The following is a 22,704-nucleotide window of genomic DNA, read 5'->3' as shown; positions in this document are numbered from 1 at the left end:
AGGCAACTGATCTCAGCTGGGATTCTGTCTATAATGGAGTCCAATGGAAATTTGTGAGTGACCCCAAACTTTTGACCGTTAGTGTATATATATGTATATTTGTCACAGTTGCATCTGTCCCATTAGTTGGCTGGAGCTCATTTGATTTTTCTTTTCACTGAGCGGGTCCCATTTAGTATTCCTAGAAATTGTGTTTGTTCTCGACAGAGCTTCTATGCACAGATCCTCCGACCGCTGTGTACTGAGGATTGTCTCCCAGGATGCTTTGCAACGACTACAAGACACAGCAGAATAATGAGACAAACTGTGACACTAAAAGCCGGGAGCCTGTATTTGTTCCACAAGAGTATAACAAATTTGTTTCCGAGCGCTATGAACTGAGAAGAATTCCACTTTATAAACAAGGCTTAATGTGTGGGGGGGTCTTACCAGACAGTATGAAGAATATTCCGGAAACGAAGGCGAGGATGGTGCGTTGCGGCCGGATGTGTCCGATGTTACTGATGACGAAGGCAGTGAAGACGAAGAGCAGGGAGACCATGGGGAAGGGAGTGGCTGTTCGGACCATTTCTGCAGAACAGAGAGGATTGTGGGAGACGGTAAGAGAAGGACTGGTAGGGTAAAAAATAAATAAAAAAAAGATCCCGCAGACTTTAGCACGGAGGAAATCTTCATAAATTAAGACTTGAATGCTGAAAGCTGTTTGGTGCCAAAATCCAATTAAAAGTTGTATTCATGAATTTTAACAACTTTATTGAAAGATGTTCCCACTTTTAAGAGTCAAGTCTTGTTAGAAAAAACTCTCAGTGAAACATAAATTATTTATAATCGTATCGACTTGTTTCTTATGCTTTTTCTGTGTTGAAACTGGCGGAAGCAAAGACGTGGGAAAGTTTGATATGAAAACTATGAATATTAAATTCCTGTGATAATGACTATGATTCTTCAAGGTTTGTCATCGATTCGCAATGAAACCAGCCAGCCAAGCAAGAAACTTATTTGTTTTGATTTATTTCTATTAAAAAGGCATCAATAATATTTAGGTAGTTGCGTTCTTTCCCAGTATGATCTACAGGGGATCTTCACTCCCAGCTTACTGAGACCTTTACATGGTAAACCTAAAATTGGCAGTTAGTACCTTTTTTACATTATTATTTGCTTGGTACACCAAAAACCTTGTTATTTTCATAGACTGTAACTATTAACGGACAACGCATCCAGTTTGGTGAAGGGCTCTTCCACATTAGCTAGCCTTTGCAGATCCAGAAGCTCCATCCATTGTTTTCAGTCCCCAGTTCATCCCTATGAACGTTAGACGTGACACATTGCTAATTGGATGAACTGTTGAAATGAAATCACTGATCAGTGTAGCTTTAAAGTCAGACACATTAACATGTTGGGTTTGTACTTTAAATTGTGAAGCATGACAAAACTAACAACTGCCACTCAGCTAGCAACTGCGGCCATTCACTTACATTTTAGCATACATTTAGCAGGTTATTTAAGCAGTTGCACATTTTGTTTTCCCATCCTGTATATATTTAAAAATGTGTTCTTATATTTTATTTTTATGTTTTATTCATATTCTTCTTATTATTATTTCATTTATACTGTATGTATGTGTATTTTTTCCTGGTATCTCATTTATATTTATATTCTGTGTTGTGTGACTAATGTACGTGTGCTGCTTTAACCCCGTAATTGCCCATTTTTTGGGATCCATCCATCCATCCATCCATCCATCCATCCATCCATCCATCCATTTATCCATCCATCCATCCATCCATCGTAGCGTGAGTTTTTTTGCAAGATGAGTGCATTTTAGACCAATCATTTTGAATGTTTTCCTGGCAGAGCATAACCATCACATAAAAAGTGTAGAAAATGCACAGTTAGAAAACCTAAACACGTCTTTTCTGATGACGTATTGTCGTTTCAAAATACCCCGGGTTCATAAACAATTGTACTACTAATGACCGGAGGTGTGCTGGAGTTCACTCGGGGTTATGTTGAGCAAGGCTGTGTAGGATTTGTTCAGCAACTTCTCCACGGTGCTGTTGCAGTGTTTTGACTCGTGCGTCTGTACCTGAGGACGTTTATCTAGCGTTAAACGGCCCGAACATCTTCCCCCATGGCGTCTCCAACAAACAGCGCATGCTTTACTTCAAAGAGACGGAGCAAAGTGCAGCGGGCAGAGCACTTTGAAGCCATTTCACAGTGTCAACGTCTTAAATCATTTAAACAGCTCAGAGACAAAACAGCTCCGTGGGGAACTTCAGCGAGCTTTCCACATTCATTTACTGCTTGATACAGAAAAAACACACAATCTCTTTGAAATAATTATAGTTCTTCGCAGGTCCTTACTTTAATTTGTATGTCTGACATATACACTATTTAATAATTTAATAACCCTAACCCAACTGGCATGACAACATGTCTACTTTTTTTGCATTGATGTGTTTTTTGCTGTCCTGAGAAAACTATGTACCCAAAATGTCAACTGTTCAGCATCAGTTTGAACCCTCGTGTGGTCCTCCCAGGTCAAAACTGAAAGTGAAAAGTCTTTTGGCGCTTAAAAAAAAAAGGATAATTACTTTTTTGATGCGTTTGACATACATTTTCTTCATTTTTGTTACATACCATCAGTATACTGTACACATCACTAACACCAATGTATCACCACTAGTTTTACACTATTTTCTTTTTTTAATTCATGGTCAAGAAACTTACGTCATTTTTTTGTCTTTTGTCAAAGTTTTTTGGGGGAAACAAAACACCCAAAATTCCATAAAGTAGTAAACTGATTCGTCGTATAACTTGCAAGAAGTGTTACATGGAACCATCCATGTAATATTTGGACAAATTGGATGAAAGAATCCCACATTTCTGATGTAGAACCTTTTAAAAACCGGGCAAATTTGACCCCCAGACAACAGGAGGGTTAAAAACAGAATCATTAGATTTAACCCAAACCTATAATATTTTCTTTCAATCTTTCACTTTAAATTTGTCAAAAGTACAAAAACAAATTCAAAATTTTGAGATTTGTTTCAACTGGACTAGCCCTGCAACACCAGATTCTGTATTCATTATAGTGGAGTGGGCTGTGGAAGGTTTCGTGACTTCTACTCTGAGTTTCATCCCACCTTTTTAAGGAACTCCTATTTAACTTGGAGTAGAATGATAGTTGGCAGGTAGAGAATGAGCCTGATTGGACAATCAATGACACCTGATCCCTATCACCGGTGTGTCTCACCCACCACATGGGAAGTTCAAACAGACCTGGGTAATTTGCTGTTTTTGAGTTTTCATAAAGCTTGTGTTAGGAATATACAGATGTTGTACGTTGCCACTAGCAAGCAACTGGAAAATCAATATGGAAGTGTTCTTTCACACTCTTAGAGCATCAAAGAGAGCAACCTGGGCACAAATCGAGTATGAAAGCATGTTAGCTGTGCTTTGAATATCACATTTGGAAGGATTTAATCTCTATTTGGTACACAGCACACCTCTACAAGTTCTACATCTCCGATGGATCTACTGTGATAACGTTAGGTAACGTCAGATAAAATACATCAAAACATCTACCCTAAGCAACATCTATTTTGAAATGTGACGATAGGATGACAAGAGTAAAACTATTTCAATGGATTGTGAGCTAATCTACGTGTGTGTGTGTGTGTGTGTGTGTATGTGTATGTGTGTGTGTGTGTGTGTGTGTGTGTGGGGGGGGGGGGGGTAAGTATGACTTACTGAGTATGTTGGCTGTATTTTCTGTTGTGATCTCTATCTCCGGCTCGGTGAAATACTCTGACGCTACACATCTGCCCTTCTCTGGTCCTGAGAGAGAGAGAGAGAAAGAGAGAGAGAGAGAGGAAATGTTAATAAAGGAAACCAAGATGAGGACAGGAGAGATGAAAGGGAGGTTAAGTGGGAGGTGCATGGGTCTAATTTGTATCACAAATAATATTTGCATATGGAAATAAAACCAGAATAAACCAAACAAAAACAGAAGTTTAAATACACTGAGAAAGGGCAGACGGAGAGGGACTGAGAGAGAGAGACAGAGGGGCGGTGGAAAATAAGAGAGAGATCTTAGAAGGACGAATGAAAAGAGGTGAGAGGGGATAAGGAGCAAAGGAGATTACGTAGAACAGAAAGAGAGACAGGGAGGCAGAGAATGGAAGTTAGAGACAAAAGTGAATTAGAGGCAGAGACAGATGGAGGTCAGGAGGTTCAGGAGAAAACAAGGACTGAGCTGAGAGAGAGAGGGAGGAGAGAGAGAGAGAGAGAGGAAGAGAGAGAGGGAGGAGAGAGAGAGAGAGAGGGAGGAGAGAGCTGAAAAAGACACTACAATTAACCTCAAACCATAGGCACACACACACAAAAATGTCAAAAACATGATGCCTACATGCACAGACAAACAAGACTTATTTCCCCTCTTTTACACACACACACACACACACACACACACACACACACACACACACACACACACACACACACACACACACACACACACACACACGTCCTAAATGCCACCAGCGTTTTTCTCCTCTGACCTTTTGTACCAGGCGCCAGACAACAGGGAAACACAAACATGGCCGCCTCCCAAGAGCAACACCATCATGATTCGAAACATAGAGACAGTCACTGCAGTAAGGACAGTTTGTTTTATCTATCCCTGCTGTGTTTGTTTGTGTGTGTGTGTGTGTATGTTTGAATGTTTGTATAAACACTCACTTTTAATTTGGGTCACCATTATCTTTAAAAGCTAAATTTAACCAGAGGTGACACACTGACTCTCTCATTGTGTTATGATCTCTCCACTAAAAAAAAAAAAACTTAAATTAAAACATAATCTTTGGATGTCTATCAGGCGACATCAGATGGGATGTTTGGGTCAGGGGTTAGAATAGTCATCTAATGCCACAGAGTGAGAATTCATCAGCATGTGTGCACTGTTGAAAATCAGTGGTGTGAACAGAGCTTTAATATAATGATGAAAGGTCCTTGACTACTGTAACGGGGAATTCACTGGTACTCAAGGTCTGCATACTGTTTAAGAGGTTAAATCCTTTCTGTGATGCATCATAACACGTACATTTCTGCATCACCAATACATAATCGTTTTTAAAAAATTTGTAATGAAAAGGTAACATGAACTAAACATATAAAATGTAGAAAACATAATTAAAATACAATGCAAACGCAATCAGCGGATAGTGATATGAAATCACCAACCGGCCACGAAGCAGACCCTCCAGAGGCCCGAGTGCAGCGCCATCTTGACCTCCTGGGTCTGGTTCTGCTGCAGGATGATTCCCTCCTCCATCAGCAGCCAGTAGTCTGTTGACACGGCGACGCCAACCAACAGCAAACCACAGGCCCCGAAAACCGACGAGAGCAGCGTCAGCGCCCTCGTACTGAACGAACTCATCTGTGGACACAAGGACAACAATGGCACTGGTCAGAAGGAAGAGTGTTCGGTGTGACCGAGTCGTTGTTTGATGCCTCCATCTTGTGTCTTGTATGTGCTTTCAATGTGGCCTCTGTGACTGTCGTCCTTTCCCTTGTCTCCTTTGTATAGTTTTTCATTGCATGAACTGCTTTGATGCTTCCATTTGTGCGCCTCCATGCTTGTATGTCTCCCTTTCATGGATGGGCTGAGTATTGGCCCTGGCCAATTATCTGTATCTGCGTTTCATTTGCCTAATAATGATAAAGTTTGATAAAGTTATTGAATTAATAAGTGTGCTACTTTGGCTCTGCTCTGTGTGTTGGTTTCACTCACCACTGGGACGGACTTAATGCCCCCCCCACAACCCTATCTGACTCTTGCTTACTGTGTCTAATGTTGAAAGTTCCTATTTCATTGTATAATTGCTTAAAGCGTTTGAACAAAGTTTTGTGTTGGAGCTCTTAACATTCAAAATTGTACTTCCAAATACCACTATTGGCCTTGAAAAACCAGTATCGGTCGATCCCTATTCTTTTCCTCAGGCCTGCTGCCAATATAGATGTAATGTCATTTATTTTATTTTAATTGGTTAATGAATGTATTTTAGGAAGCTTATTGTCAGCTGGCCGGGGGCTACAGCTGGAAATTAGCCGTAGAGGCTAAAGCTGCTCCTTTTATCGTGCAGTTAATTAAAGGGGACTGTCTACGACATTATAAATTAAACTAAAGGGAAAGAACATGCTGGAATGTGTTGGATTTAAATGAATGAACATTTGGAATGGACAGGAAGGAGGAAAGTCTTCCTTTCATGTCCTTAGGGACACGAGAGGTGCATGAATAAAAAAAATAAAAAAAGCTGAGATGTGAGAAAGAAGAGGTGAGGAGAGGACAGACAAAGATTGATTTAATCAATTGATTTTTCAAATCTTAAAATATGCACAAGCAGATCAGAGAGGTACGCAAACGATGAGTGAGAAGCCTCTGATTGAAATCTGTCTTGATTTCCATTCACTCCAGCTGTTAAATATGTATGTAATATTAGACAGGAGACAAGATGAAAGACGAGAGGAGAGGAGATCCACGGAGTGGAGGAGAGGAGTATTGAAAATTGAATTCCAATACCACTCCTGTGGTGTCAGGATGTTTTATCTTAACATATCGTCACTGTCAGGAAGAAACCTTGGATCTCCATATTCTGTCATTAAGTTGTTTTTCACAAGTCAATGCTATTGGTCCTCTTGTCTGTCTGTGGGTTTTACAAAATATTTACACAGTAACAACGTGATTTTGTCTGTCTTTTTCTGAGAAATAAAGCTCAAGGAAATGTTTTTTTTTTTCCTTTCACGAAAAGCTATGGTTTTGGAAAAACAAGGTTTTTCAGCCTACAGAGACGATGTCAAGGGACTGTGGTTGAAAGCATGGGATGGCGGTAAAATTACAAGGATTGAGAGACAGGTGTTTTTCCTACAAAAAGGGAAACTGTAACTAAAAAAGAAAAGAAAATTCCAGAAAGGGAAGAAAAACATGGAAATAAATTGTCCAAAAAAAACCTTTGACAAAAAATACAAGCAACAAGTCCAAAATAAGCAACAAAAACGCACAAAAGCAGACAAAAACATTGAAAAAAAGCAACAAAAGACCAGCAAATTACACCTAGGCTGTTACAGTTACTCTTATATTCCACATGCCTCATTCTATTTCATCAGTGTTTATATTTTCAACCATTTTAAATTGCTCTTTAATGATTTATGTAAAACACTTTTATTTACCTTGTTGCTGAAATGTGCTATACAAATAAACCTGCCTTGCCTTATTGTTTGATGTATTTAATCAAAATGCCAGCGGTAATGCTAAGCATACAGAAGGTTCCCTTAAAGGGACACACACACTATGCATGAAGTCTGGTGTGGTCATGACATGTTTAAAATCCTAAGGAGTGCTTTAGGTTTTGCACATTGTACACTGAAATTGCATTTGGCAAAGATGCGAGCCCCCGGTGTCTCTGGTGATGATGTAATGAGCCCCCGCCGGTCTCCAGCAGCAGGCCAGAGCAGTTAGTCAGGCTTCCAGGTAACCTGCAGTGCAATTTGACACTCACTAGGTGGCAGAAGCGCTGCCTCTGCCATGCAACATTTCAGCTGTTGACACACTGAGAAACATCCCCAATCTCTCTCTCTCTCTCTCTCTCTCACACACACACACACACACACACTTACAGTGGCTTCATCCATCCAGTCAAAATGGAGGTCACATTCACCCTGCTGTGGTCGCTGGAAGTGAAGCAGGAGTGAATCATCACGGACTGCTAACCCAAAACTGTAGACACAGACCCAAAATGCGGCTCTGCTGTGGTCGAACCAGTGGTGGAAGAAGTATTCAGATCCTTATCTTAAGTAAGAGTACTAATACCACACTGTAAAAAAATAAAAAAGGTGTACTGTGTCAAAGGTACTTAAAGTACTTAATGCAGAAAAATCTTCACACTTTAGAAATTGGAAACGATCCAAACAATTCAATCAACTATGTATTTAATTGGCTTATCATTTCAGCTGCAGATGTAGGCCTGCATATTGTTGGGTAGTTTAATTTATAATAAAAACATTGTGTTTAATATACTACATGTGTTTTGTGCAAACATCTTAATTTGTAAAATAACTAAAGCGATCAGATAAACGTAGTGGAGTAAAAAGTACACTATCTCTCTGAGATGAAAAGAAAAGACTCAAGTAAAGTACCTCAAATGTGTACTTAAGCACAGTACTACATTCCACTACTGGGTCAAATACAACGGCGGACTTAACAAAAAGCAGGGCCCACCTTCATCCAAAACCTCTTCTTTGATGGCCTGCCTGTCTCTGCTATGAGGCTACAGTCACATTAACATCCAGGCCACATGCAGTTCCCATCACCTGCAGCCACAGTGAAAAACTTTAAATAAAGCTAGAGTTTAACCACATTTTGAAAAAATAGGTAAATACCACATGCCATGCCCGCTGTGCTGCGTTCTAACTAGATTCATGGAAAAACTGACAAACATGCAGTTTAGAGCAAATGAGCTTTACTTTGGCAACACGTGGCCCAAGCTGCGTAGCCATTGGTTGTTCAGTTGTTGTCTTTCTTTGCCTCATGCAGTGTTTGTTATTAATTGAGAGGTAGCTAATGTATAGTGTTTCTTCATCGTCATCGCGATATCAACTTGTGCAAAAGGCTGCGGCACCTCCCGAAAAAGCGGTTTTTGGGTTAGTTGAAATAGAGTGTGAGTAGAAAACTACATTTCAAAATGTAATTATGTAATTTGTTACTGGTGCTTTTTATGTTCAAGTTATTGTTTAATTTGTTCAATACAATTCTTTTCTTTTTTAAATTCCACAGGGAATTTGCTGTTTTTTAGCAGAATGCTGAAATCAGCACAAAGGAAGAATTGAGTAAACTTTAATATCTGTTTATTTATTGCAAGTAACTTCCTTATCGCAATATTCAACAACGTTATTGCACATCTTCCACGTCGTGCAGCAGTAACACATACCTAACGTACTAAAGAAACTCAATATTTTTTAATAAAATGTAAAGCTAAAAGTTTACATTATTTGATGTGTCCAATCTTAAACTTAAAGTTTAAGGAGAGGTTTTTGTATGGTTACATCTGCAAAAGATTTTACAAAAATATACAAAATCTTAACGTTGTTTAAAGTTAAGCTCATATTATGGCTTTTGGCTTTTCCTGTTCATTTATTGTGTTATATATCATTTTGTGCATGTTGTAGGTTTACGAAGTAAAAAAAAGCACAAAGCCCCCCCCCCCCCAAAGGGACTTACCATCTCCAACAGCTTAACTTTGTAACACACGTTATAATGCTCGCCTAGCTGCTAGCGTGGCACGCCCTAATACTCTGCTTCTGACTGGCTAGTAGTCCTTACCTAGCTACTGAACATGTGAGACTCTCAACAAAGATGGAACCAAAGTGCGATGCCTCACTCTGTAGCTAAAACAGAGAGCTCAACACACAGGGTGAAAAGAGGAGCTGCAGCAATGTGCAGTACAACAAACATGTGGTGTTTTTAGAAAATTTAACCATGTAAACCTATTCAGGTCCAATCTCTAAATACAATTATTAACTTGAAAATGAGCCGAATATGAACACATTAACATTGCTTAAAATTGAATTTTCCCATTGATGGATTAAAAAAGCGCTTCTTCCTTTCTCTCTGTTTTACCTTTTGATTTTTATTTATGTTATGCTATGCTCATTTGTTTTTATGTTAAGCACTTTTACGTTTATTGGAGGAATCGTGCCATACAAATACACTTTATTGTTGTTAAAGTAGTTAAAATGGACTAGATAGCTGAAAGAACAAACACTGTTTGTCTATGGATAATCAAGCGGAATGTATGAATATAGATTATATGGCATTGATTTGTTTAGTGGGAAACAATCGGCTTAGAAAGTCATGAAATGAGTACAAAGTCAATACAAATTGCTTCTGTTAGTGCTGCTGTTTGCCTTTTGTTGGGCAGCACAGCTCAGAAGGACAGTAGTTAGAGGAACAACTGGATCAGACAATGTAACAATTCAAACAGTACATCTGAAAGTAATTTAGAAGATACCTTTCTTTGGTTTGATTTATTCAAGAGAGTGTGAATCAGCAGGAATAGAGAAGTCCTCACTGTGCGACAGTTATCTGAGTCCTGCAGGTTCCTCAGCTCTGTCTCTCGTGTTTTAAGCGGTTCTGATTTGTGTTTTGACTCAGCAGCCCTGAGTGTCTGCCTCTCATGAGCCTGACAGCTCTAAAGATGATGCTTATTTACACGGGCCAAGCACAAATCACCTTTGTCTTATTCAGAGGATGTGACTTTCTGAAGTCGCTGACATCTCTCAAAGTGTCCGATGTCTAGTGACATCTTTTATGTTTGCCTCCGCAGACAGGAGGAAGCCACTCCTTCTTTCTACACTTTATCAGGCTAACTTATAAAACTCTGTATGTTCTGCTGCAGTATTGAGCTGAAGGACCTTTTTAAATCCATGTGTTGTTTAAAAATTTATAAAAGGTTTCACTGTCTGCCTTCCCCCCCTTCACACACACACCATGTGGCACTATCTTTGTGGGGACCCGTCATTGATAAGAAGCATTCCCTAGCCTCTTACCCTAACCTTGACCATCACAACTAAACCATCACCCTAACCATGACCTAATTCCATCCGTAATCCTAAAACCAAGTCTTAACCCTAAAACAGTCCTTTGAAGTTGTGTGGTCCTGCATTTTGGCCCCACAAAGCTATCGGGACCCCACAGGAATACTGAACTTCCAGTTGTTGGACCCCACGAATGGGGTTAAACAAGAACACATGTATACACACACACAAACACTTCTTATGACTTTTAAATAGTTATAACTTAGTCACAAGCTGAAGTTTTGAGACATGTACATGGTCCTTGGTTGAGGTCATACCAATCTGCCATCATAATAGCAATGCGCAAAGCTAGAACCACACCTGGCTTTTAAGGGGAATGGGAGATGACCCTCTGATTGGTTTATTGCATTTTACGCCCGAAACAACTATGATTAATCAAGACGCTAAGTACAACCCTTGTTCAACCATGTGCTTGGCATGCACGGCACACGGACCCCTTTTGTTCTGCTAAACTATCAAAAGTGGATTCGTACACGTGCTAAACGCACCTGCGCCAGGCGCTTCTCTCCATGCTAGGGAACAGTTTCGAAACACAGCTTGTGTGTGCACGTGCCTGTTTGCAGGGGGATTTTGATTGGTTGGGTTCACCTGAGGCGAAGGATGTTTTACCATATCAAATATTTGTAGCGGGTGACTCATGTCTGAGGGAGCGACTCCTCTCTGACACCGCTGGATCTGCTCTGCAGCGTCGCTGCCTGAGTGATGAGGTCACTTCACTCCCCGCTCTCTTCCTGCCTGACAGCGACTTTTTTCTCGCCTCTGTTCGCTTCTGATCTCGTCTGCTGAGTTCATTTTGTTCTCGGCTGCTCTCTTAAAAGCTTTGCTCCTCTCTTTCTCCGCCTCATAAACAACATTTCAAAAGTCACTGAACCTCGTTCAGCGTACTGTTTTGAATGGCAGTTATTCGTAGTAACTGAAAAGAACGAGATGCCAACACTCGCAGTATTAACTCACACAGTGAACACTCCCTCACGTTTTATTGTGCTTAACGTTTCGACCAAGCCAGATCTTCCTCAAGCAAGACCTGTCTTCCTGGGTCGAAACGTTGCAGCAAAATAAAACCACTGGTCTACATTTTTAACTGAAGCTTCATGATGTTACACAATAAAAAAAATCCTAGTGGCTAGAGACACACTTGTGTTTTATCATTTCTGTTTAGTATACTATTTTACAATATTTTGTTTATTACTATTCAACATAATGCTATCAACCAACAATTGACTACATTTAAAAAAAAAAAGGTAATAACTTCAATGGCAACATGTGTATCTGGGTAGTGGTAATGTGTTGATGTTTTCACAGTATCATAGCCTACTATCAGTGTAATACTTTCCAAATTAGATAAAACTTCTTGAAATTTAACATTGGTTGTTACCCACTGTATATATTACATCTTTAACATCACACTGTTACCCCACTATTACCATCTTATTACCGTGGTGGAATGTAAAGTGCTAAAAACATGCAAGATGTAATGTATAGTAACCCATCTTGACACACACACACACACACACACACACACACACACACACACACACACAGCCGCCTGTAGCCTGTGTTTGCTGAGATAGCTGACAACAAATGGGCTGGGATGAGGTTCTCTTTGTAGTTTAAGCCTTGAGAATAGAACCACAATTCACAGGTCGCACCAGCCGCTAACGAACTCAGCGTGTGTGCTGGGAGAATCCAGGAGCTGAGGCGATGTAATGAATTACAGATGAATGGAGCAGTGGTGCTTAGGAACAAACAATCATAGGTAATAATGTAGGGAAGAAGGAGTGAGAAAAGGTGGGGAGAGAGAGTAGAATAGGAGAGAATGCGGCTGCTAGGTTAAAGTATCTATGTTTTGTATTGTAACAAAAAAGCTACTACGTTTTGCTTTTTTTATCCAATTAACCAAATGTGTTTTTAATTTGTGTTCATCTCCATTTACATCCACCTCGGTATACATATGTATGTTTTTGTCTTTAGGATTTGTTGTGTACACATTTAAGAATCTGAAAACGTGAAAGGAGAGACAGCAGAGTGGGGAGCTGTCCATCGACAGCCCTGGTTCTCCTCTCAAAGACAATCAGGACTCAAGAGACAGAATTCAAATGTAACTCTTTTCAAAAGGAAGAAAAATACGCTCATTTCATTTTCTCTCTCCGTCTTTCTACCAAGGCCAGACATGCCCTCCTCTTCAGGCTTCCTTACCGGTATTTCGCCCATTGGTGTGTTTGTGTTGAAAGGCCAAGTGGGGATCAATATTTTACACTTTGAACTGGGAAAGTGTTTTGTCGTACCTGTTCTTGATGTTCTCCTGTTACGTGTTGGATGCTGCTGTGTGACCCTGTCTTGGCTACGTTACATATCCAAAAGAAGTTTTAAACTGACTGAATGTAACTTCCTCAAAGGTTGTTTTAGTCGTTTGTAGACAGAAAACTCAGATTGGACAGATAGTCTAGCTAGCAGGACGGACTAAGTACAGCGTGACTGTTTTCAGGAACAAACCTGCATCCTGCATGAAATGTCCGTAGCTGAATAGTGAAACCTGCGCTAATCTACTTTAACGTGGGCAATAATGTTGGTACTTAAAGAGCCTAATATTTTCTGAAGTGAACAATGTTTCATTTACGGGATTGTTCCTGTTTCAATCGGTGGTTCTGCTCGGTGTCCCGGATTTTCGGCTGGATGTCCCTCAACTTACGCTTTCTTTGTGCTCTAAACGCCGGTCAATTTGGCAAACATCATCCAAGCTAGAACCAACAATCAAATTATATTCATCTGTTTTTTGAGTAAAATTCTCATCACACACTCGGTCCGCCCGAGACAATTGTGATTGGTTTAAAAGAAATGCCATCAAACCAGATCATGTTTTCTCCCATCCTGGAATACTGTCTGGACTAGCTAGACCCTCTTCCACAGCGGTGTGTAGAAAGGTCTGGCGATGCCAGACTTCACAATCACAGACCTGAAGCATTGTTAGCCAATCAGCTGTGCCCCTTCAGCAGAGTTTCCAAAAGTAAAAGAAAATGAACCCAAGGGTTAAATTTAATCCGCTGTCTTCCTTATTAATTACAAATCAACGGGCTCAACATGGTAGTCCTCAGCACAATTACATTTTTTATTTGGATTCATTATTAATTATGTTTAATTTTATTGGAGGCTTAGAAGCATCCTCAATGAAGTCCAACTTAATGAATGAGGGTGCATTGCTAATTAAGGCAGTAAAGTGGGGTTGTCAGTGTAGGATTGCTAATAAGTTCCCTTAATCAGGAGCTTTGAACACATGAATTAATTTCCAGAAAGAGGCCATTTACTTAATAAAGAGCCCATTGTGCGGTAGAAGTGTGATAGATGTTTTTATCTACTATCAAAAAGCCTCTTCATTAGTGATTAATCTGTTGGTAATCGTGCGTCTCACTTTATGTAGAAAGACACAATTGTAGGCCTTTCTGAGGCCCACAAACTACAATTGATAATAAGGTAAAAATTGAGCAATACTTAGGAATTTATAAAGGATAAAAAATGAATTTGGACGCATTCGAAAAAAATTGTAAATGAGTCATAATATGTTTGTATATGTATAAAATGTTTAACCTTTACGTCTTCGGTAAAAGGAAAACTTTTAAGCTATTAGGGCCTCCAAAACATCTATGATCAAAAAACTGTTAAAGGACATCTCTTCTGACTTTTACAAAACGTGCTGTGTCATGCACCCTAACTGGGGGAAATCTTGGCTCCCAAAATCAAAGAATTGGCAAAGAGATAAAAACAAAGAGGAATCAGATTAAACACAGTGTTACGACAGGCTCTGACAAAGAAGGGAGATACACAGGCAACTTAATAATAATCAAATGACATTTATGAAATAATGGTGTGAGGTATGGTTGTCAGGATCAGTGATGGATGAGAGTGTGTGGATCCAGTGAACAATGTGTGGTGCATGTTGGAAGTAGCTTACAAAGGAAATAACTGAACACAATGATATCATGGTGGTGCTCGGTCGAGGGAATGGTGCACACCGGTCTCGGGGCAGGCGGGGTTAAATAGCCTGGGAGGACTGGCCAGGTGCTCCCAGTCACCATGTCATCACCTCAACCACAAACCGACCACAGTGTACATGCACGACAGGCTCAGGGCCATCACACACAAATGAAAGGCTTTCCAGCAATGACGGGTCAATACGATGCTGGGCAAAGCAACTGATGAGCACAACAAAACTACATGTCCCATGGTGCCGGGCGTGGCTCCACAGATGGCGTTCCCAGGGTGGTGGTGGTGGGGTTCTGTTGAGAAGGCAATATGTCCCTCTGTCAGTAATGAGAGGCTTTTGCCAACTGGCAGGAAAAGAGATGGATATTTAAAGATGGGATGACAAGATGAAGAGAGGAGTCATGCAGGAAGGAAGGAGGAAAAGAGGAGCAGAAGGAATAAATGAAGACAGAAAAAGCGAGAGATAAGAAGATGGAATGGGGAGGGTTGGAAGGTCAGATGCATCTGTGGGATAAATGAACTCCAGATTCATTTGTAAAGCGAAATACAGAAGAGAGGAAGCAAGGAAGAAAGGAAGGAAGGAAAGGGTAGGACGCTGTTTGACAGATAAACTCGTCAATGGAATTATGAATGGGGTGAAGCTGGAGGGAAAGAAAGGAGGACACAGAGGAGAAAAAGGACAAGCAGAGGAAGGAGGAGGGTGTTGTAGAAGAAAAAAAACACTGGCTTTGAAAATGCTAAAAACACAAATTATGTTTTAAAATAACCTCAAAATTCTCCGGACCAGACATTCATAAGAATGATTCTGAAGATAGACAGATAGATAGATCGATAGATAGATAGATAGATAGATAGATAGATAGATAGATAGATAGATAGATAGATACTTTATTCGTCCCAAAGGAAATGTTTGGAATTGTGAGCCGCAAGATGACTCTTATTTCTCAAAGCGGTACTTAACACGATGAAAGCGTTAGGAAACAAACCCTCGTCCTGTGGTCTGGAGAACGACTGCTGAACTGATAAAGATAATTAGCTTATAAGATGGGTAAAAAAAAAAAACACACACACACACACACACAAACATACACACAGTGGAGAAAACTAGGGAAGGCCTGCAAGAGACTGTCAATGTGTGGAGGAGAGGGAAAGGTCGATAGAATAGAGGGAGAGATAAGCAGAGATATAGTGGGAGAATAACAGAGGCAGGGAACAGAAAACGAAAGGGAGTTTATAGGGAAAGACCTTGGCCCAAAAACAGAGGAAAGTCCTCGTACCACACACACACACACACACACACACACACACACACACACACACAGACACACACACACACACAGACACACACACACTACGTCACACACATGCACAGAGGCTGGCTGTCAGGCAGTGTGAAGTGTGACACATCCTGTACTGTACATGTGCAGAGCAGTGTTCACAAAAGCCTGATGAAAAAAGCCTTCACCACACACATTCATTCACCGCCACTCACTTTCAATGTTGTGCAGTTTGAGCTTGAGGTCACATTTGGCTTTTGCCAGAGGGGGAATCAAACACTACAAATATAGCACTGCTGTTAGGTGGAAAGCTAGCGTCTCCAAAATGCGGTGAGAGAGAAAGTGGCAAGCGGGAAAAAAACAGCAACAACAACATTTGAATGCAAAGATCCATTCTTTGGTTTAGGTTTTGATTCTTGGCTTGAGCCTACATGCGCCTGTCCAACGGGTGAATCTGGGCCAGGGTGCATGCAGAATTTGTCTGTTGCTTTTTTCTCACAAATTTATAATACACTGGAAAACTCTTCTCCTTTCCGACATCCAATAGGAGAAAAAGTATACAGGATTTTATCTTTTCTCTCAAGCGGTCAAGCAGTCTCGCTTTGCAGAAGAAGGTCTAGACCACACAGCGTTCCGGGATGGGAGGAAAACGTGCTCTGGTTTAATGGCATTTCTTTAAACCAATCACAATCATTATAGGCGGTGCTTAACGCTGGATGGAGCCACGGTGCCTCTGCAAAATAACCTCGGGAAGGAGCTTGTTTTGGTGGAACGTGTGTACTTTCAAAAGTTGTTTTAGTCGTGCAACAGAAAACTCCGATTGGACAGATAGTCTAGCTAGCTGTCTGGATTTACCCTGCAGAGATCTGAGGACCAGGTAACCATAGTCCTCAGAAATCCACCGCAGTTTAAATTTCCAACACAAAAAAAGCGGAAGGTAATGGACATCCGGCTGATTAAGGGTGACATCCGGCGGAATTTCTGGACTATCCCTCACACAACCACACACCAATTCTTTCATATGTACAACTGAGTCCAACACTATCAATGCCTTTGAGAGGAGTCTGTCTGAAAGTGTCTTCGCTTATCCCCATTTGTGGGATTCATTTGAGTGTTTTCAGGCAACGAAGATGCAAAACACACAACTCAAGAAGGCAGCATGAGGCTGCCAAATGGAGGCTGTGACGATGTGAGGCCATTCAGAGCAAAAACATACTTGTACTTACATGTAGTTGGAGCCTATAAACAATTTTATTTCAAGCATGCTGAACCCCTAATTCCAGCGAATCCTTCAGAACAGATCTGCTCATTTGTCACTGTCTTTCAAAAGCGCTACAAATTATTGTCGCAAAAACCATCTGTGCTGGAGGTTTGGTTTGTCGAGGCAAATGGAGGAGAGGATTTTTGTATGGTTGTCAGAAATCACTGCTGATAGTTAAATGGGATGCTAACAACAGTCTCTAATGTCCCAACCATGGACCCTACCTCATGCTTAAGGGGTTATCCGGCGTTACAACTCTGTCAAGCTTCCTCCGCCATTGCTTCTCAGAACCAACAGTCATTAACACAGTCACGGGAGAACGCTTGTCAGAAAATGGAAAATACCATAGGTTGCATTCATTGAAGGTAAATATTAATGGACTTAGCATCCGGTTCGGTGAAGTGCTGCAAATGCGGAAGTGCCTCAAACCTGCATTCTATCTGAACTCCAGCAGGGGGCGACCCATGTGGTTGCTAAAGGAGGTCTGTTTCTGTAGGAGTCTGTAAGAAGGTGACTCACTTACATGATTTATTACCTCAGTTTACACTTTCATAATGACTTTATGGTCTCAATTGCTAGTTTTAAGTCTTCTACAACACATATTGATCTTCATTTTTTAAATTAGGGTCTCGTTGATTTTAAAGCAGGGGGTGTTCAGACGTGGCAAATATGTAATTGCCAGTGAAAGTGTGTAACGTAACTTAGATTATAAAACTCAAAGCAGATCTCCACAAACCAAAAGGTGACTTACCACATGCTCTGTCCATTAATATTAACCGTCTATGGTTGCTCTATGTGTAGAAATATCACTGCAAAGACATAGCAGACAGAGCAGAAGCTTCTAGCATCATCTCCTTGGACAAAGAAATCAATTGGCCGTTTTCCGCATCGCTGTATGTTTCAAGTCCCTTCTCATTGGCTTCTCCTTGATACCATCATCTGAACAGAAATAATGATCCAGGTTTTCCTCTTTTCATCCTCTTTTAGCTCTTTATCTAAGACATTAAAACTATGCGAATTGAAATATGTGATTGCTATGACATATTCTCACATGATCAGTTACATACCAATGTAGGTTGATGTTTATTTGTACCTGCACTGTGCTACAGTAGTCTTCATTTGGGTCTTTTTGTTGCTTTCTGTTGTGAAAGTACCATTTGACAATTAATTTCACTTTAAGGGCATCCTTCAGCTGATAAATAATAACTAATACATCTCTGACTCTTAAACCCCCAAGGCAAATTCCACATAAGTGGACTTATCGTGGCAATAAAACCTGTTCTGATTTTGACTGTGATAGTCTGGCGACTAGTTTGTAATAGATTTGTTATTGATGGGGTGAGCTCTAGACCTCCTTGATGAGATTACAAAGCAGAACCAATGTGTCAACAACCAAATCATCATGTGGCTGAAGTTGCTGCAAAACTATGAAATCCATAACTTGACTAACGTGACAGCACTGATATGTTGTTATCTCTCTGTTGGACAAAGGGCTCTCAAGGTAACGCCGGTGGGAGCTGAAGCACTGACCCTGATATTGTTGGTGACTCACACCATCAATCAGCCATTTAAACAACTGAAGTTAGTGTGTGATTCATTTCCCTTCACCTCGGAGAGCTGCGCGCCAACTGATGATGATGATACCTCACGTCTTATACAACCAGAGTAAGGGTCTGTAAACCTCTCCGCGGTGAACTAAACGGTTGTATATTACACCTGACCGTGTGACCTACTGTACAGGGCATTAAAGCCCGCAATGCCAGGACCCCAATCCTGTTTCTGAGAGGAACTACTACATTGTAAGCATGGTTATTAAAGGGAAACCAACTTTCCCTCATCCTACATTGTCAATAATTCTCCCTCAGTTTGATTTATTACATTTCCCAATCTGTACTTAAATTGTCATTGTGCATTTACTCTCGGAAGGAAGTGATTCTCTACGTGTAGCAGGAGATAATGAAGACATTAAAGAGCAGGGCGGCGAGAGTTTGTCTTGTCCAGAAAACATAGAAGAGATCTCTATATTTGCTCTACTCAGATGAAGTTGTTCTGTTTGATTGTTGGAAGATTGGTGCAAAATGGCAGCAGCAGTACCCCCTTGGCTTTTGATTCTGGGAAACAAAAACTACCTGAAGCTTATAGTTGAGGTTTTAAATGGAAAGATAAATATATTACTTTTTAAAGTTTGTCTATGACTAAAGGGGAAGCAAGTGTTTTGGGTCTCCATCTTTGCAGTAAAGGGTTCTAGTGTCCACGGTGCAAAGCATTTCCAACAGATGGCCTCTAGACTGCAACATGATCGTCTATGTTTGGTTGCCATTACTTGTCCCTGTTAAAAATCCTCTTCTGCAGCTTTTACCAAACCAAGGGATGTTACTTCAGCGGGAAACATAAAACATGACAGAAAGTCAAATATTGATTGCAAAAACTCATCCAAGGCCACTCAAGCAAGGTTTTATCTCAAAGCCAGCACACTTTAAACTAAGGGTTACCCTTTTTTCAATGCATTAATATAACAAGTCCAGAGAAAAGTCTAGAAATTGTTGTATGCGGCCAGGTAGAAAATCAAAAAAATATATATTATTGAGCAGCAAAGAATCCCCAAAAAGGGCCTGGTTGTGCTGCATTATCTCATATGGAAGCTACCCCATCCATGCGAGTGGAAGATCTTGCATTATCATAAAAGCACTAATATATCAAAGAAACAGGGCTTTCTAAAGCCGCTTAAGCCCACTGACCAAGGCCACTGCACCATATTTAATGCTAATGTGGCAAATGCATATTATTTCACACTTCATCGCGACCAACTCTGCCCATCACAACCAAAGTTCAACACTCATTCATGTGTAAAACTGTTAATACTGGTAATCTCCATCTTGAACGTCTGATGGCTTGAACGCTTGCGTGTTATAACCATCTATTCTGGCCCTGCCTCCCATTCTACATTAACAGTTCAAGCAAATGAGCAAAGGTTGAACCACGTTGTTGTGATATCTGTCAGAGATATTAACACATATTTTACAAACACACCATTGCAAGGTTTATATTAACACTCTAAAACCTGTTTGGAATTGTGATTTAATTGCTAGGGATATTGCAGAACATAACAGTGTTTTTTCATATGCTGCACTGTGCCATCTCTGCAGATGTCATTTGTCTTTAAGAGAGTAGTGGTTGGCTTTAATTACCAGAATGCAGACTGGAAATAGATGGAAATTAAAAAGAGGAACAAGGAGCGTTCCTTCGTCATTCCTGTCTGCTCCTCATCCCTTTTCCTTCACATACACAAACACACTATGCACATGTACTCTATGCACTCAGTAGAGAGAGAGAGAGAGAGAGAGAGAGAGAGAGAGAGAGAGAGAGAGAGAGAGAGAGAGAGAGAGAGAGAGAGATAATAATAAGTGCTGCAGTCTGCTGGAACAGTATCACAGGATGGGTTCCCCAAGAAGGAGCCAAGACTTTTTAAAACACACACACACACACACAAACACACACACACACACACACAGACACACACACACACACACACACACACACACACAATAGTGACACAATCACATCATCCACACACTTAGCCTCCCTCCCCTTCTTACCCCTCCCTTCTCTCTCCTCTCCTCCACGCGCCGCTGGGAGCGACGCGGCTCTACTGTGCTGTTGGTTCTCTAGACTCTATATTGACTGTGCAGTGTTCCAGCGCTTCTTGCAAATGCGCCACACTAATCACTGTGCAGTACATGGCCAGGAAGCAGCCGTGCAGACACACTCATCAGCGGCTGTCAACAAAACCCGCGCACATACATCCCTCTCTCACACCGAGGAGAGCAGAAACACTGGAGGCTCCTCTCTTATACAACATCCCTGGCTTCCTTGTTTTTTAATGAGGACGGGGGAGGCTAACATTTTCTGTCAATACACACACACAGTCACATGCAAGAGCCGCATCTGTCATCCCTGCAGCCGAAACCGAAGTCCTGACGTGCGCAGCCAAAAGAAGCGGAGCTCGCCTTAACAAGCCTAAAAGAGTGCAAGTGGCTAAAACAGATGCGAGAGAGGAGGAAATGGTGAGAAATACATGGGTAGAAATGCGGGTTTGGTAATGCGCAGTTAAAAATAAGGCAGCATAAGCTTTACTCACCATGCAGAGCGGAGAGCTGGTCGGACGGTGCAGCCGACGAGAGATCTGTGCGCACTGGGAAGCCTGGGCACCCAATTTGCAGTTTTCCCCTTATCTCTCTCTCCCTCTTCCCTGCTCTCGCCGCACGCACACACACACACACACACACTCTCTCTCTTTCGTGTTTCCCCCACTGTTCTCCTCTCTTTTCTCCCCCTCTTTCAGTCCTCCTCCTTCTCCTTCTTTACTTCACACTGCTCTTTCAGCACTGCGGAGAATCGGTTGAATGGGCTCCACCGTAGTTTGGGTATGGGGAGGTGGGACTGGTGTGTGTGTGTATATGTGTGAGGGAGAGGAGGGGAGGTGTGTGTGTGTATGAGAGGGGGGGGGGGGGGGGTTACAGTGATGAAGGCTAGAGGGAGAAGAAGACACGCGCGTGCGCACGCAAACATATACACACACACACACACACACACACACACACACACACACACACAAAAAGCGCACAGAGACAGCATGTCATAAGAGCGTGCTGGCTGGAATTGAGGACACATCATGCAAGCTGAAAGCATGACTGATTCAAACATACAGCAACAATTAGCATTGTGTAATTCATTAATGAACAAAACACCCCGACATGGATTTGTAGTGTGAGTGTGCATTTTTACCTTCTACATAATAACTGAGGAGAAATGATTGACAGCAGTGACTGAATCTCCAGCAGGAGCCAGAGGAGAGAAACCAAGTCGTCTCTCTATAATGAGACCACCACAATCCCAACTCATATAATACTGTTGGAACATGTCAAAACATTCCACTTAAAGTGAATGTATGACAGTGTATGTATGTAAAGTGTGTAATATATGATGATGGGACATTGACTATTGATTCTTTGATTATCTAACCCTGACAATTGTTAGTTATTCTCTACTTTTATGGACTTTATGTCGACATCTGTGTGTGCTGGCTAGTTATGAGTTAATCAATGTTTTGCAGCACACTGACATCATGACTGATTAAAAGGTACAGCATTATTTAGCATTGACTAACAAATCATAAAATAAATTCAAAAAATGTATCTGTAAATTAAAAAGAACAGATTCATATCCAAAGCAAGGTGCCATAAATTCAGCCGGTCAGCATTTTGGGTTGAGATTTTATGAAATATCACGGTATTACCGGAAGAAGTAATACAGCGAACACCTATGATTGTAAACTATGCTTTTAGTATCTAGTAATTGTTGACTCTACGAACTCTCTGCTCTGTGACCGGGCTTCTCAGGTGCAGCGAGCAAATCCCTCTACCCAAGTACCAGAAGTAGCAGTGATTTGCTTTTCTGAGAATATACACTCACCGGCCACTTTATTAGGTACCCCATGCTAGTAACGGGTTGGACCCCCTTTTGCCTTCAGAACTG

General features: G+C 41.0%; 1 protein-coding gene across 1 annotated transcript in view; it reads right to left on the bottom strand.

Moving 5' to 3' along the window:
* cacng7a (calcium channel, voltage-dependent, gamma subunit 7a) overlaps positions 1-21,597 on the bottom strand; it is a 36,296-nt gene extending 14,699 nt beyond the window's left edge. Inside the window, exons 1-4 of the mRNA XM_034892577.1 lie at positions 21,308-21,597; positions 5,245-5,440; positions 3,754-3,840; positions 430-570 (exon numbers count right to left, since the gene is read on the bottom strand). Coding sequence (XP_034748468.1) covers positions 430-570; positions 3,754-3,840; positions 5,245-5,440; positions 21,308-21,310 — 427 coding nt within the window. The 5' untranslated portion in view covers positions 21,311-21,597. The remainder of the gene's footprint in view (positions 1-429; positions 571-3,753; positions 3,841-5,244; positions 5,441-21,307) is intronic.
* Positions 21,598-22,704: the final 1,107 nt, after the last annotated feature.

The sequence above is a fragment of the Etheostoma cragini genome, chromosome 14 (genome assembly GCF_013103735.1).
Source record: "Etheostoma cragini isolate CJK2018 chromosome 14, CSU_Ecrag_1.0, whole genome shotgun sequence".
Lineage (NCBI taxonomy): Eukaryota > Metazoa > Chordata > Actinopteri > Perciformes > Percidae > Etheostoma > Etheostoma cragini.
The sequence above is the reverse complement of the archived record's forward strand: the minus strand, read 5'-3'. Positions and strand labels throughout refer to the sequence as shown.